At 43.1% G+C, this 14,049-nt stretch overlaps 1 protein-coding gene across 3 annotated transcripts in view; it reads right to left on the bottom strand.

Moving 5' to 3' along the window:
* OSBPL11 (oxysterol binding protein like 11) overlaps positions 1-14,049 on the bottom strand; it is a 100,904-nt gene that overhangs the window by 71,121 nt on the left and 15,734 nt on the right. Inside the window, exons 1-2 of one of the 3 annotated variants that reach the window (XM_036243896.1) lie at positions 4,321-4,405; positions 2,356-2,442 (exon numbers count right to left, since the gene is read on the bottom strand). The exons of 1 other annotated variant lie outside the window; for it this stretch is intronic. Coding sequence is in view for 1 of the 2 variants with exons in the window: in XM_036243895.1 (XP_036099788.1) it covers positions 4,321-4,370 (50 nt within the window). In the remaining variant the exon portion in view is untranslated. Of the gene's footprint in view, positions 1-2,355; positions 2,443-4,320; positions 4,406-14,049 lie in introns of those variants that run through there. One more of the 3 variants, XM_036243895.1, reaches the window with a different exon arrangement.

The following is a 14,049-nucleotide window of genomic DNA, read 5'->3' as shown; positions in this document are numbered from 1 at the left end:
TTAAGAGTACAATTTCAGTAGCATCATTCACTAAATAAAATCAAAGTAGCTCTGGCTGGGTGACTCAGTTGGTTGGAGTGTTGTCCAGTTGGTTGTGTGTTGGATTCCCAGTCAGGGCACATACATAGGCTGCAGGTTCCATCCCCAGTCAGAGTGGGTACGGAAGGCAACCAATCGATGTTTCTCTCTATCTTTCAAATCAATAAAAAATAAATGCTCATGTGAGGATTTTAAAAACAAAGTATATCTTCATATTTCACAGTATAGTAATGTTGTATATTCAGTTTTTAATGTTATTAATATTGTGTTGATGCTTATATCTAAAAAGGGTTCACTTTCTCACAAAAATTACAAGAGGGATATTGACATAGTTTATTTGATGGTAGCATAAAGCCAGCCTCAAAAGAATTAGAGATTTGATGATGCAATTATAAACTGCTGGCCTGCTTTTACTATATAAAACAGATATCTGAGGTTACAAAGAACCAACTTAAGAACATCCTATTCTTTAGAACAGTAGGTTGTGTAGTGCCTCCTCTCTCATCCTTCCCCTTCTACTACAGTCAGTGCAACCAGCCGATGTGGAACAACTGTGCCATCTGGTGGCTAGAATAAAGAGCTTTCTGGGCAAATAGCTTTTGTTCACTCTTTCCTTTCTTCTCTCGGCTTCCTTATAATTTAGTTATCATGTAACACCTTTAGTCCTCATGCTGTTCCATGCACCAGGAAAACACTGGTTCGATTCCCAGTCAGGGGACATACCTGGGTTGTGGGCTCAATCCTCAATTGGATGTTTCTCTCTTGTCGATGTTTCTGTATCTCTCTTCCTCTCCCTTTCTCTCTCTGAAATGAAATTTTGAAAATTCTATCTATCTATCTATCAATTAAAAAAAAAAAACTCTTCCGAAAAATAAATAAAATGTGCTAATTTTTATATTTTAAGTATGCTTGTTAAGCCCTCAGCTGTTAGAGTGTCAGACCGCGAAACACAGAGTCCCGGGTTCAGTTTCCGCTAGGGGCACGTACCTCAGTTGCAGTTTGTCCCTGGCCCTGGCTGGGGTGGAGTGGGTGGCAGCCAGTTGATGTGTCTCTCTCACATCAATGTTTCTCTCTCTCTCTCCCTCCCACTCTATCTGAACAAAACATGGAAAAATGTCCTTGGGTGAGGATAAATATATATATTATATATAAAATATATATATAAAATATATATATAAAATATATATTTTTTTTCTGATCTTTTATTTTTTTATTTATTTATTTTTATCCTCACCCAAGGACATTTTTTCATTTTTTTTTCAGATAGAGTGGGGAGGGAGAGAGAGAGAGAGAAACATCGACAGGAAAGGGACACATCGAGTGGTTGCCACCAGCATGACCCAACCAGGGCCGGGGACAAACTGCAACTGAGGTACATGCCCTTAGCAGGAACCGAACCCGGTTCTCTCTGGACCGCAGGCCGACGCTCTACCGCTGAACCAAACCAGCCAGGGCTATTCTGATCTTTTAAACTTGTTAACATTTAATTGGGATTTGTTCTAGAAGTTGACACTCTAGTAAAATAGCTGATTAACTGAACTATGCCAAGTGACATTATTTAGTTTGAGGCTCATTTCTCCTCCTAAATTTCCATTACTATAACAGATTTATTTCTTAATTAACCCTTCTTTATCAGACTTAAGAGAGATATGTAGCTTTTAAAATTAAGCTACTTTTGCCCTGGCCGGTTGGGCTCAGCGTTTAGAGTGTCGGCCTGTGGTCCAGAGAGCCCCGGGTTCGGTTCCCGCTAAGGGCATGTATCTCGTTTGCAGTTTGTTTCAAGCCCTGGTTGGGTCATGCAGGTGGCAACCACTCGATGTGTCCCTTTCACATCGATGTTTCTCTCTCTCTCCCTCCTACTCTATCTGAACAAAAAATGGAAAAATGTCCTTGGGTGAGGATAAAAAAATAAAAATAAAATAAAATTAAGCTACTTTTAAAATAAGTCTCAGATATACCACATTATAGCTTAAACCTGTATATACCACAAAGTGATCAACCCCAAAAGTCTAGTTATCATCTATCACTGTACAACTGACCTTTTTCACCCAGGTCACATACACGCCCCCTCCCCCCCCAACTCCCTTTCCCCTCTGGTAAGCACCAATCTATTCTCTGTATCTACAAGCTTGTTTTTTAGATTCCACATGTGAGTGAAATCATATGATATCTGTCTTTCTCTCTCTTATTTATTTCAATTAGCATTATACCCTCAAGGCCCACACATGTCACAAATAGCAAGATTTCATACTTTTTTATAGCTGAGTAGTATTCCATTACACACACACACACACACACACACACACACCCCTTTACCTTATTTTTGGACAGTTTCTAATCCTTTCATTTCAGTTCAACACAATTACTCAGTACCTTCTAAATGCAAAGTACTCTGAAAATCCACTGAAAATGACGGGAAAAGAAAAAGAAAAGTTAATTCCACCCTGGCCAGTTTGGCTTAGCAGTTAGAGTTGGCTGTGGACTGAAGGGTCATGGGTTCGATTCCCGGTCAAGGGCATATACTTGGGTTGCAGGTTCGATTCCCAGTCCCCAACTGGGGTCGTGTGAGAGGCAACCAATCCATGTGTCTCTCCCACAATGATGTTTCTCTCTCTCTCTCTCACCCTCCCTCCCTTCCACTTTATCTAAAATTATCCATGGAAAAATATCCTCGGGTGAGGACTAACAAAAAATAGGTTATTCCTCTCCATCCCCAATCCATCATGTAATGTCAGAGAACTGTATCTCCTGAAGAAAAAGACAATGGGAAGGACTCCTACTGGAGAGGAGACACACTGGGACTGTGTTTTTAGCTTTCATACAAATGAAAGGAATTTCGTTAAAGACACGGGGTTCACTAAACAAAGACACAGGATTCAGTGGTGATTGAGGTTGAAATGATTGGTCTTGACTGATTAGAGATTAAGTGAGAAAAAGAATGAAAGTGAGAGTAAGGGTGAGAAGGAAGGAACAGGGACAACATCCACATTTCCAGATGGAACAATGGTGTAGAGAGTAACACCTCAGAGAAACTGGGATCATAGAGGAAGTTCTGAGTAAGGTAGTATGGTTTGGGTTGGACACACAGATTTGGTAGCAATCAGTAGATAGGCATGAACTGGTATTTGAAGCCATGAGAGTAAATAAAACAACCCAGGAAGTATTAGAAAGTGACAAAAGACAGAACAGAGTTTAAGAGAGAACCCTAAGAAGAAGTTTTAAAGGCAAGAGGAATGCAAATAGGAGATAAGTAGTAGCTGAGTAGTAGGAAGAAAACCAGGAACATTTCAAGGATGTTCAGTGCTACTGAGGGGTCAAGTAAGATAAAGATTAAAAAGTTTCTATTAGATTTAATAACCAAGAGATGGAATGATGAAGACAGAGGCAGCTGGCAGTAACTGAAAAGAGACTGGGGGAAAAAGAAGTGGCTAAAGGAATGTGGGCTTAAGGAGGGTAGTTCTAAGTGTCTAATAGAAAGGAGAGAGTAAAGAGAGAAAGGCTCAAAACTCAGGGAAAGACAGTGGGGAAATGGGGAAGAAGTGAGCTCTAGAGTGCAGGTAAAGGAATTAGACACTTCTTTTTTCTTTTCATTTTTTTTTATCCTCACCCGAGGACATTTTTCCATTTTTTGTTCAGATAGAGTGGGAAGGAGAGAGAGGAACAGAGAGAGAGAGAGAGAAACATCGATGTGAAAGGAACACATCGAGTGGCTGCCACCCGCACAACCGACCAGGGCCAGGGACAAACTGCAACCGAGGTACGCGCCCTTAGCGGGAACCGAACCCGGGTCTCTCAGGACCGCAGGCCGACGCTCTAACCTCTGAGCCAAACCGGCCAGGGCTCTTTTTTCTTTTTTTAAATTGATTTTGGAGAGAGAGACACACACATTAAAGTGAGAGAAATATCAATCGGTTGACTCCCGTTTGTGCTCCAATCAGAGATCAAACCTGCAACCTAGGTATGTGCCCTCACTGGGAATCAAACCCGCAATCCTTCATTGCCCACTCTCAACCAACTGAGCCATACCAGCCAGGGCTAGGCACTTCTAAAGGCATTTAACTGCAGGCAGAAATTTATGCAAGCTGTGGTAGATATAAAGGAGGTGCCAGTCAAGTCCCATCAAAATTCCTACTTTCTATTAGGCAAAAACTGTACCCCCAAAAGGCTTAGTTTTGGTTCATTCCCTCAATAACATAAATAGCATGATGAAGGGAGGGAGCAGCCTACTTAGCTGGAGAAAAAGCAACTAACAACAGATGGCAGTGACTGCAACACTTGTACCTCCTGATGTAAAACGATATTCCACAGAGCAGTGACTGCTTCTTCCTCATCCTAGCATTTCTTGCAGCACCTAGTGTATAGCCTGGAATAAAGCAGGTGTTTAATAAATCTCTGTTGAATGAACCAAACTATGGGAAGGAAGATAGAAACAGAATTTTTCTTTTTTTTTGTTTGTTTTTATCCTCACCCAGGACATTTTTCCATTTTTTTTTTTGTTCATATAGAGCGGGAGGGAAAGAGGGAGAGAGAGAGAAACATCGACGTGAAAGGGACACATCAAGTGGCTGCCACCCGCACAACCCAACCAGGGCCGGGGACAAACTGCAACCGAGGTACGTGCCCTTAGCGGGAACCGAACCCGGGTCTCTCTGGACCGCAGGCCGACGCTCCAACCGCTGAGCCAAACCGGCCAGGGCAAAACAGAATTTTTCTATAAAACCACAAGATAGTACTTAGTAGCCTGTAAAAAATCCCATTCAATTCACAGCATGTATACTCAAATTAGACAAAACAAATTCTAAATCCACATGTGTCTTAATCTAGCCCTGGCCAGTGGTTAGAGCATCAGCCTGCAGTCGAGAGAGATCCGGGTTTGGTTCCCGCTAAGGGCATGTATCTTGGTTGCAGTGTGTCCCTGGCCCTGGATGGGTCGTGTGGGTGGCAGCCACAAGATATGTACCTTTCATGTCAATGTTTTTTTTTCTCTCTCCCTCCCTCCCACTCTATCTGAACAAAAAGGAAAAAATGTCCTAGGGTGAGGATAAAAAAAAAGTGTCTTAATCTATATCAAAAAGAATAAAGTCAAGGAGAGATCCTCCCTCCTGCTAAGAGCCTTAAAAACATTTTTAGTATCCAGGCTAATACAAATGATTAAAAATGTAGACAAAGATAATAGGCAACCATGTCTACTCTAGCACTGTTTATAATAGTAAAAAATAAAAAATGGAGAATAAAGAAAATGAAGAGGAATCCAGCCGGTGTGGCTCAGTGGTTGAGCGTCTAACCATGCACCAAGAGGTCACCGGTTTGATTCACGGTCAGGGCACATGCCCAGGTTGTAGGCCAAATCTCCAGTGGGGGCCATGAAGGAGGTAGCCAATCGATGTTCTCTCTCATCAATGTTTCTATCTCTCTCTCCCTCTCACTTCCTCTCTCTCTAAAGTCAATAAAGAAAAAAAATTTTTTTAAGAAAATGAAGAGGAAAGAAAAACAAGCTAAATAAATGACATTAGGAAAATAATATCATAGAATAGTATCACCAACTAAAATCTTCATGAGTTTCTAACAATATGGGAAACTATTTATAAAGATCATTAAAACTGTAGGGTATAAAATTTTATATAGCATCTAAAATATATGAACAGAACAAGAGTATACAAAACAGTAACTGGTTATTACTACATAAAAAAATTATGGATGGCTTTACTTTACTCCCTTTACTGTTTCACATTTTCCAATTTGTTTCTTTATTGATTTGAGAGAGAGAAAAAGGGAGAGGGAAAGAGAAATGGAAATGTCGATGAGAAAGAACAATGATTGGTTGCCTCCTGCATGGCTCCCACTGGGAATGGAGCCCACAACCTGGGTATGTGCCCTACCGAGAATTGAACCGGTGACCTCTTGGTGCATGGGTCGATGCTCAACCACTGAGCCACACCAGCCGGGCTCACATTTTCCAATTTTAATATCATTTTTTTATAATCAAAGAAAACATTTAAAAAATATTTATCTTGAATAGGTGTGATAGCCTAGCACAGAGCTATTTATGCCTATTAATAGGTATGAATTTTTTAAAAACTTTCCAATGTGACTTAACATTGCTCTTTTGGATTGTAGAACTTTGTTTCCTATAAGCCCTTACTTCTCAAATTAGGTCACACATACCCAAAACTGGGTGGGTGGATACGAGAATCTGGTAAAACCAGACTATCTTTCTAGAGCAAATTTACTTAACTATAAGAAGTCAAAAGGTTTTTATCTATCTGTCTGTCTGTCTATCTATCTATCTAAATCCTCACATCTATCTATCTATCTATCTATCTATCTATCTATCTATCTATCTATCTATCTATCTAAATCCTCACATCTATCTATCTATCTATCTATCTATCTATCTATCTAAATCCTCACATCTATCTATCTATCTATCTATCTATCTATCTATCTATCTATCTATCTATCTATCTAAATCCTCACCCTAGGATATTTTTCCTTTTATCTTCAAATAGAGTGGGAGAAAGGGAGAGAGAAAGAGAGATTAATGTGAGAGAGACACATCGATTGGTTGGCCCCTGCTCAACGCTAACCAGGGCCAGGGACCGAACCACAACTGAGGTATGTGCCTTTGACCAGAATTGAACCCGAGACTCTTTGGTCCATGGGCTGATGATCTACCACTGAGCCAAACCTGCCAGGGCTTATTTATATCTTTTAATTTATCTTTATTGTTGAAAGTATTACAGATGTTCCCTGTTTTTTCCCCACATATTGTCTGTGTCCACTGGTTATACATATATGCATATAAGTTCTTTGATTTCTCTTCCCACCCCACACCCCTTTGAGGTTCATCATCAGTCTAACAACCAATTTGTACTTCTTAATCACTTCACTCTTTTTGCCCATCCTCCCAACTCCCCTCCCATGTGGTAACCAACAAAAAATTGTATCTGTTCTGCTTGTTCATTTGGTTTGTAGATTCAGTTGTTGATAGATACCTATTTAGTGCCATTTTTATTGTTCATATTTTTTATTTTCTTCAAGAAAACCCTTCAAACCTGGCCAGTGAGGTACACCTGAAGTTGTTCCAGAGGCTCCTTACACATGCTCATTTTTTTGGATTCTTTTTCCTTTTTGCTGTTCTGATCGGGTGTTATTTGCTTCCTCATATTCCAAATCAATAGTTTGCTTCTTGGCTTCACCTGCTCTACTATTGACTCCCTGTAAATTATTCTTTATTTCAGTTAGTGCATCCTTCATTTCTGACTGGTCCTTTTTTATGCACTTGAGGTCCTAAGTTCCTTGAGTATCCTTATACCCAGTTTTGAACTCTGCATCTGTTAGATTTTTATCTCCTTTTCATTTAGTTCTTTTCTAGGAGTTTTGTTCTGTTTGTTAATTTGGGGCAAGTGTCTTTGTCTCCTCATTTTGGCTGCTTCCCTGTGTTTGTTTCTCTGTATTAGGTAGAGTTGCTATGTCTCCTAGGCTTTGTAGGAGTAGATGTCTATATTGCAGACACCTATTGCAGTAGGTGTCTGTAGGGTCCAGTGGCACGGACTCCCTTATCACTCCAGCTGGGTCCTCCAGATGAACCCTTGTGTGGACTGTACTCTCTTCTGTTTTAATTGAGTCCTGATTGCTGCTGGTATGTCAATGGGAGGGATTTACTCAGGCTGATCAGCTGCAAGGACTGGCTGTGCCCACTGCCCACTGACCTCTGACTACCTTGGAAGATCAGCTGTGCAGGGGCCCACCACACAGGGCAAGACTTACTTTGGCAGGGCTCTGGTACTCACTGAGTCACTTCTTGAGTGTGTTGCTTGTGGAGGTGGTTGGGTGGTGGTGCTTTGACGTGGTCTGAAGCTCCCCACTGGGTATGCTGGCTCTGGGGCAAGGTCAGCCACTGCCTGTGTTCTACATAGGTCCACCAGGCATAAACTACAAAGCAATCTGTAGATGGCTGCTTCTTTTTTGTGTGTGGTACGTGCCCCTAGCAGGAAATGAACCCGGGACTCTCTGGTCCACAGGCCAACGATCAACTGCTGAGCCAAACTGGCCAGGGCGATGGCTGCTTCTTGTGCTGGGCTTGCAGATGCCCAGGCAAAGCCAAGATGTGAACCAAGGCTTGCTGCTTCTAGTGCCAGGCCTGGGACCACTTAGCGAGAGGTATGGGGCTTGCTGAGGCCAGATGCTGTTTTGTTTTTGTTTGTTCTTTTTATCCTCACCCAAGGAAATTCCTCCATTTTTTGTTCACATAGTGTGGGAAGGAGAGAGGAAGAGAGAGAGAGAGAAACATTGATGTGAAAGGGACACATCGAGTGTCTGCCTGCCGCAGGGCCCAACCAGGGCCAGGGACAAACTGCAACCAAAATATGTGCCCTTAGCGGGAACCGAACCCAGGTCTCTCTGGACCGCAGGCCAATGCTCTAACCACTGAAGAAAACCAGCCAGGGCTTTTTTTGTTTTTGTTTTCTTGAGAGATTTTAGGAAAGTCTGAAGCAGGAGCAAACAGGCCAATCCTATGATAAAGCCACTGGAAATGGCTTGGGTGGGCCAGAAAGTTGGGTGTGCCAGAGCCTCAGGGAATCACCAGGGGAGGGGGGTCAAACTGTGAGCCAGGTTGCTGGAGCCCCAGATGTGGTGGCTGTCTGCCTGTCAGTTGGGGAAGGACTCACTAAAGGAACAAATGCCTCTGCTGGCACATCTGTCTAGGAGAAAGCCGCCTCTCCAGCTCTTGCACTAATGCCAAACTCAGTTCTTCTCCTGTGTTTCTGGTGCCTTTCAAGCTGCCTCCCCCATGCTGAAGCAGTCTAGATGTGGCTTCTTCTTTAATTTTGTACTTATAGGACTTCCATTCAGTTCAATTTCATGTGGTTCTGAACGATGGTTGTTCTGTAGTTCAGTTGTAATTTTTTATTTTATTTTTTTATCCTCACCCGAGGATATTTTTCCATTTTTTTGTACAGATAGAGTGGGAGGGAGAAAGAGAGAGAGAAACATCGATGTGAAGGGACACATCGAGTGGCTGCCACCCGCACGACCAACCAGGGCCGGGGACAAACTGCAACCGAAGTTCGTGCCCTTAGCAGGAACCGAACCCGGGTCTCTCCGGACCACAGGCCGACGCTCTAACCGCTGAGCCAAACTGGCCAGGGCAGTTCAGTTGTAATTTTGATGTGGTTGTGGGATGAAGTGAGTACTGCGATATCTATGCCACCATCTTGACCTTTGGGAAGTCTCTCAAAATGTTTTTAATATAAAAACTTACATTAATGTTAAGGACAAACTTGCTCCCTCCTCACACATTTCCATGTGGACAATTCCAGAGAGCCCCTTTCCTCCTTTCCCCACCGTGCCCTTTGCTCCTTCCACAGCAGAGCATGAATGGCTCAGCCCCTTCTGAGCTTTTCCTTGGATTTGCCTGCCTACACAGAAAATACAATCTTATCTGCTCTGATAGAGATAAAACCTGAGTATTCCAAACTGCCTGTGACTAGGTATATATGGGTGCCCAATTCCAAGGTGAAATATTAGCAAACCAAGTTTACCCATGTTAAAGCCACTTTGTTCAGTGAGCTTTTCTAGTAATAAAACTATTTATTCACATACATTAGGATGGCTATTATCAAAACCAAACAAAAACCACAGGAAATAACAAGTGTTGGCAAGAATGTGGAGAAATAACCTGGAACCTTTCTGCACGGTTAGTGGTGATAAGAGAAAGGGCACGAAACAGGAACGATTATTCACCTTACTAACTATAGATAAGAGGTTTTCTTACAGACCCGAGGAAACTGGAGGATGTGTTGCAAGAAGAAAAACAGGGCTGTGGACTTTCGGTCAAGATGGCGGGCAGGTAAACGTGGTATCACGTCCTCCCACAACCACATCAAAGTTACAACTAAACTACAGAACAACCATCATTCAGAACCACCTGAAATCAAGCTGAATGGAAGTCCTACAACTACGGAATTAAATCAGAAGCCACATCGAGACTGGTAGGAGGGGCAGAGGCGGACGGGCTGGCCCCACACCCACGTGTGGCAGATAAAAATCAGGAGACCTCGGCTGGGAAGGTCCTTCCTGAGGACTGAGGGGTCCCTGTCCCACACCAGGCGCCCAGCTCAGGGTTCCAGTGCCAGGAAGAGAATCCCCACAACTTCTGGCTGGAAAAACCAGCGGGAACTGAGGCTCAGGGAGGCTGAGGCGGCTGGAGCCACAGGCAGCTACTCTTAAAGGGCCCGCGCACGGACTTATCGGACTCTCTCCAAGTTTAGAGGGGAAGCAGCGCGAGGGGCGCCAGAGACATACAGGGAAGAACTGAACTGTTTGGCATTGGAGCGAGGACTGGAGATGGGGCTTTCTCCGAGACAAACGTGCTGTCAGAGGCCTTTGTTCCTTTGGTGAGCCCTTCCCTGAGACTCCAGCAACCTGGCTCACACTGGTTGCCCCACCCTGGTGATACCCTGAGGCACCGCCCCACCCAACTTTCAGGCCCACCCAAGCTGTTGCCACTTGCTTAACCATAGGATTGGCCTGTCTTGGATCCTGCTTCAGGTTTTCCTAAATTCTTTCAAACAAGCAGCATTTGGTCTTACATAGCCCCATACCTCCAGTTAAGTAATACATAGAAACAAACACAGGGAGGCAGCCAAAATGAGAAAACAAAGAAACAGGTCCCAAATGAAAGAACCGAACAAAAGCCCAGGAAAAGAACTAAGCGAAATGGAGATAAGCAACCTAACAGATGCTGAGTTCAAAATAATGCTTATAAGGATGCTCAGTGAACTTAGTGAGAACCTCAGCAAACTTAGTGAGGGCCTCAAGAGCATAAAAAAGGACCAGTCAAAAACGAAGGATGCGCAGTCAGAAATGAAGGAGGCACTAACTGAAATAAAGAATAACTTACACAGATTCAATAGTAGAGTAGGTAAAGCCAAGAAGCAAACCATCGATTTGGAATCTAAGGAAGCAAAAACCACCCAATCAGAACAGCAAAAAGAAAAAAAGAATCCAAAAAAATGAGGATAGTGTAAGGAGCCTCTGGGACAACTTCAAGCGTGCCAACATTCACATCTTGGGGGTGCCAGAAGGAGAAGAAAGAGAACAAGAAATCGAAAACCTCTTTGAAACAATAATGGCAGAAAACTTCCCTAACTTGGGGAAGGAAACAGACATACAAGTCCAGGAAGCACAGAGAGTCCCAAACAAGATGAACCCCAAGAGGCCCACACCAAGACACATCATCATCAAAATGCAAAAGGTTCAAGACAAAGAGAGAATTCTAAAAGCAGCAAGAGAAAAGCAGATAATTACCTACAAAGGAGTTCCCATTAGGCTGTCAGCTGATTTCTCAAAAGAAACTTTGCAGGCCAGAAGGGAGTGGCAAGAAATATTCAGAGTGATGAAAAGCAAGAACCTACAACCAAGATTACTCTATCCTGCAAAGCTGTCATTTAGAATCGATGGCCATATAAAGACTTTGCCAGACAAGAAAAAGTTAAAGGAGTTCATCACCACCAAACCGTTATTATATGAAATGATGAAGGGTCTTTTTGAAGAAAAAGATAAAATGTATGAACAAACAAAATGGCAATGAATACATATCTATCGACAATTTAATCTACAACCAAAATGAACAGGCAGAACAGAAATATTCTCATAGATACAGGAAACATTTTGTTGGTTGCCAGATGGAAGTGGGGTTGGGGGAATGGGTGAAAAGGGTGAAGGGATTAAGTACAATTGGTTGCTAGACTGACAAACCTCAAAGGGAAGGGAATTGGGGGATGGGAAGAAATAAACCAAAGAACTTACATGCATAAGTTTCCCGCAGACAATAGTGTGGGATGCGCAGGTGGGAAAAGGTGGGAGTGGAGAGGAGGGGGTCAATGGGGGGAAAAAGAGGAACATCTGTAATACATTCAACAATTAAGATTTTTAAAAATTAAAAAAAAAAAAAAAAAAAAACAGGCCCTGGCCAGTTTGGCTCAGCGGTTAGAGCGTTGATCTGCAGTCCAGAGAGACCCAGGTTTGGTTCCCACTAGGGGCGTGTACCTCTGTTGCGGTTTGTCCCCAGCCCTGGCTGGTCGTGCGGGTGGCAGCCACTCAATGTGTCCCTTTCATGTCAATGTTTCTCTCTCTCTCTTCCTCTCTCTCCCTCCCACCCTTCCTGAACAAAAAATGGAAAATGTGCTCGGGTGTGGATTAAAAAAAAACAACAGGGCTGTAAAACGATAAGATGCCTTGGAGCCCAGATGGGTCCATTACTCAGAAAAGACAAGACATCTTGAGAACAGAACAAGGACAGGACACACTTGAACTGGTTGCTGTGCCTGGACACTGACACCCTGCGGGAGTTTGCCTCGGGAATGCTGACTATTCTCCAGTCACAGGAATGGGCCAAGCTTTTTTTTTTTCCTTAATTGATATTTTTAGAGAAAGAGAGGAAGGGAGAAAGAGACAGAAACATCAATGTGAAAAAGAAACATCAATTAGCTGCCTACTGCATGCCCCCTTACTGGGGATTTAGCCCACAACCCAGGCATGTGCCCTCACTTTCAGTCCATGGGACGATGCTCAATCCACTGAGCCACACCAGCTGGGCAGACCAAGCTGTTTTTAACATTAACTACCTTGTTATTGGACTTCACGATCCTGGAAGGAGACACACAAACCATGGATCCTACAGCCCTTATCCTGCCTGCCCACCCCCTTGCCTCTTGCACATACATAGCCTTTCTTCTTTATCCCTATATAATCGGCTGGCTTGTAGGAGTTGTTAAAGCAGAATTTTCAGGATGACCTGCTGTTCTCTCCATACTGCTGGCATTATTGGAATAAATGCTCATATATGATTTAATCCTGTCTCTGCTTAATTTGGCTCAAGTAGTGACAGGTGGCCTTGGACCCATTTAGTGTCCAGTATCAGTGGGATCGGAAAACAGTAAGGTGGTTCCTCAAAAAGTTAAATATAGAGCCCTGGCAGGTATGGGTTTGGTAGTTAGAGCATCGGCCCATGCACCCAAGGGTTTCAGGTTCAATCCCCGGCCCTGGTCAGGGTATGTGCAGGAAGCAACCAACTGATGTCTCTCTCTCATATTGATGTTTCTATCTCTCTCTCCCTCTCCCTTCCACTCTCTCTAAAAATCAATGGAAAAAAATCCTACACAAAATCTCATTGTTACAGAAACTAACTTTGGAAAATCCTTCACGCAAAAAACTGACCATTTGATATCACAGCTTCAATGAAGATAGAACAGAAGAAATTTCTGTGTGGCAAAGTAGGAAGTCACATCTAATTCCTCCAGAAAGTTAGGAAGCTGTTTATCATAATGGAAAGAGGTGGGCTTAACACCAGACACATGCAGGTTTGAATTCCAGTGTGACCTTAGGCAAGTAACACAGCTGGTCTTAAGTTTCCTCATCTGTAAATGGAGATAAGAACATCTATATTGCAAATTTATAGAGAAAAAAAAAAAAAGAGAACATATTTCAACCCACATACACTTAAACATGATAAATGCTCAACAAATATTGGTTCTCTCCCACTCCAACAAGTCAATTCCTCTGCAAGCAAAGGACTCATTTTCTAAATCAGTTTTCTAGATCTGTCTTATATTGTTAGCCTGAAATTTTCAAGTCAGAATGATGGGACCTAAAAAGCCCTGAGGCTTCCACTTGTCTTTCTTTTATCTTTCTAAAGGGAAAGGGATGATTTACTCTCACAGTTGAGCAAAGGAGTCCCACAGCCTTGAGAGCAGCTGAGGCAGTCCCTTCCCAGCTCTAGCCCTCGCCTCTTGGTATGGCAGCTGCAGGTGGGCCAGGTCAGGAGTCAGGGTCACAGCCAGGGCAGCAGCCCTCCCACCATGAGAACCAGCACCATAGAGTAACAGTGGGCAGCAGCAGCAGTTCATAGATGGAAACAAGGAGTGTTAGTTGAGCAGGTTAATACCCATTTTCCCATGGATGGTGCTTGGTGAGGGCACTGGGAGTAAGGGGATGGAGGAGGCA

This window comes from Molossus molossus, unplaced genomic scaffold, assembly GCF_014108415.1.
Source record: "Molossus molossus isolate mMolMol1 unplaced genomic scaffold, mMolMol1.p scaffold_m16_p_5, whole genome shotgun sequence".
NCBI classification, from domain to species: domain Eukaryota; kingdom Metazoa; phylum Chordata; class Mammalia; order Chiroptera; family Molossidae; genus Molossus; species Molossus molossus.
This window is presented reverse-complemented; position numbering and strand designations above follow the sequence as displayed.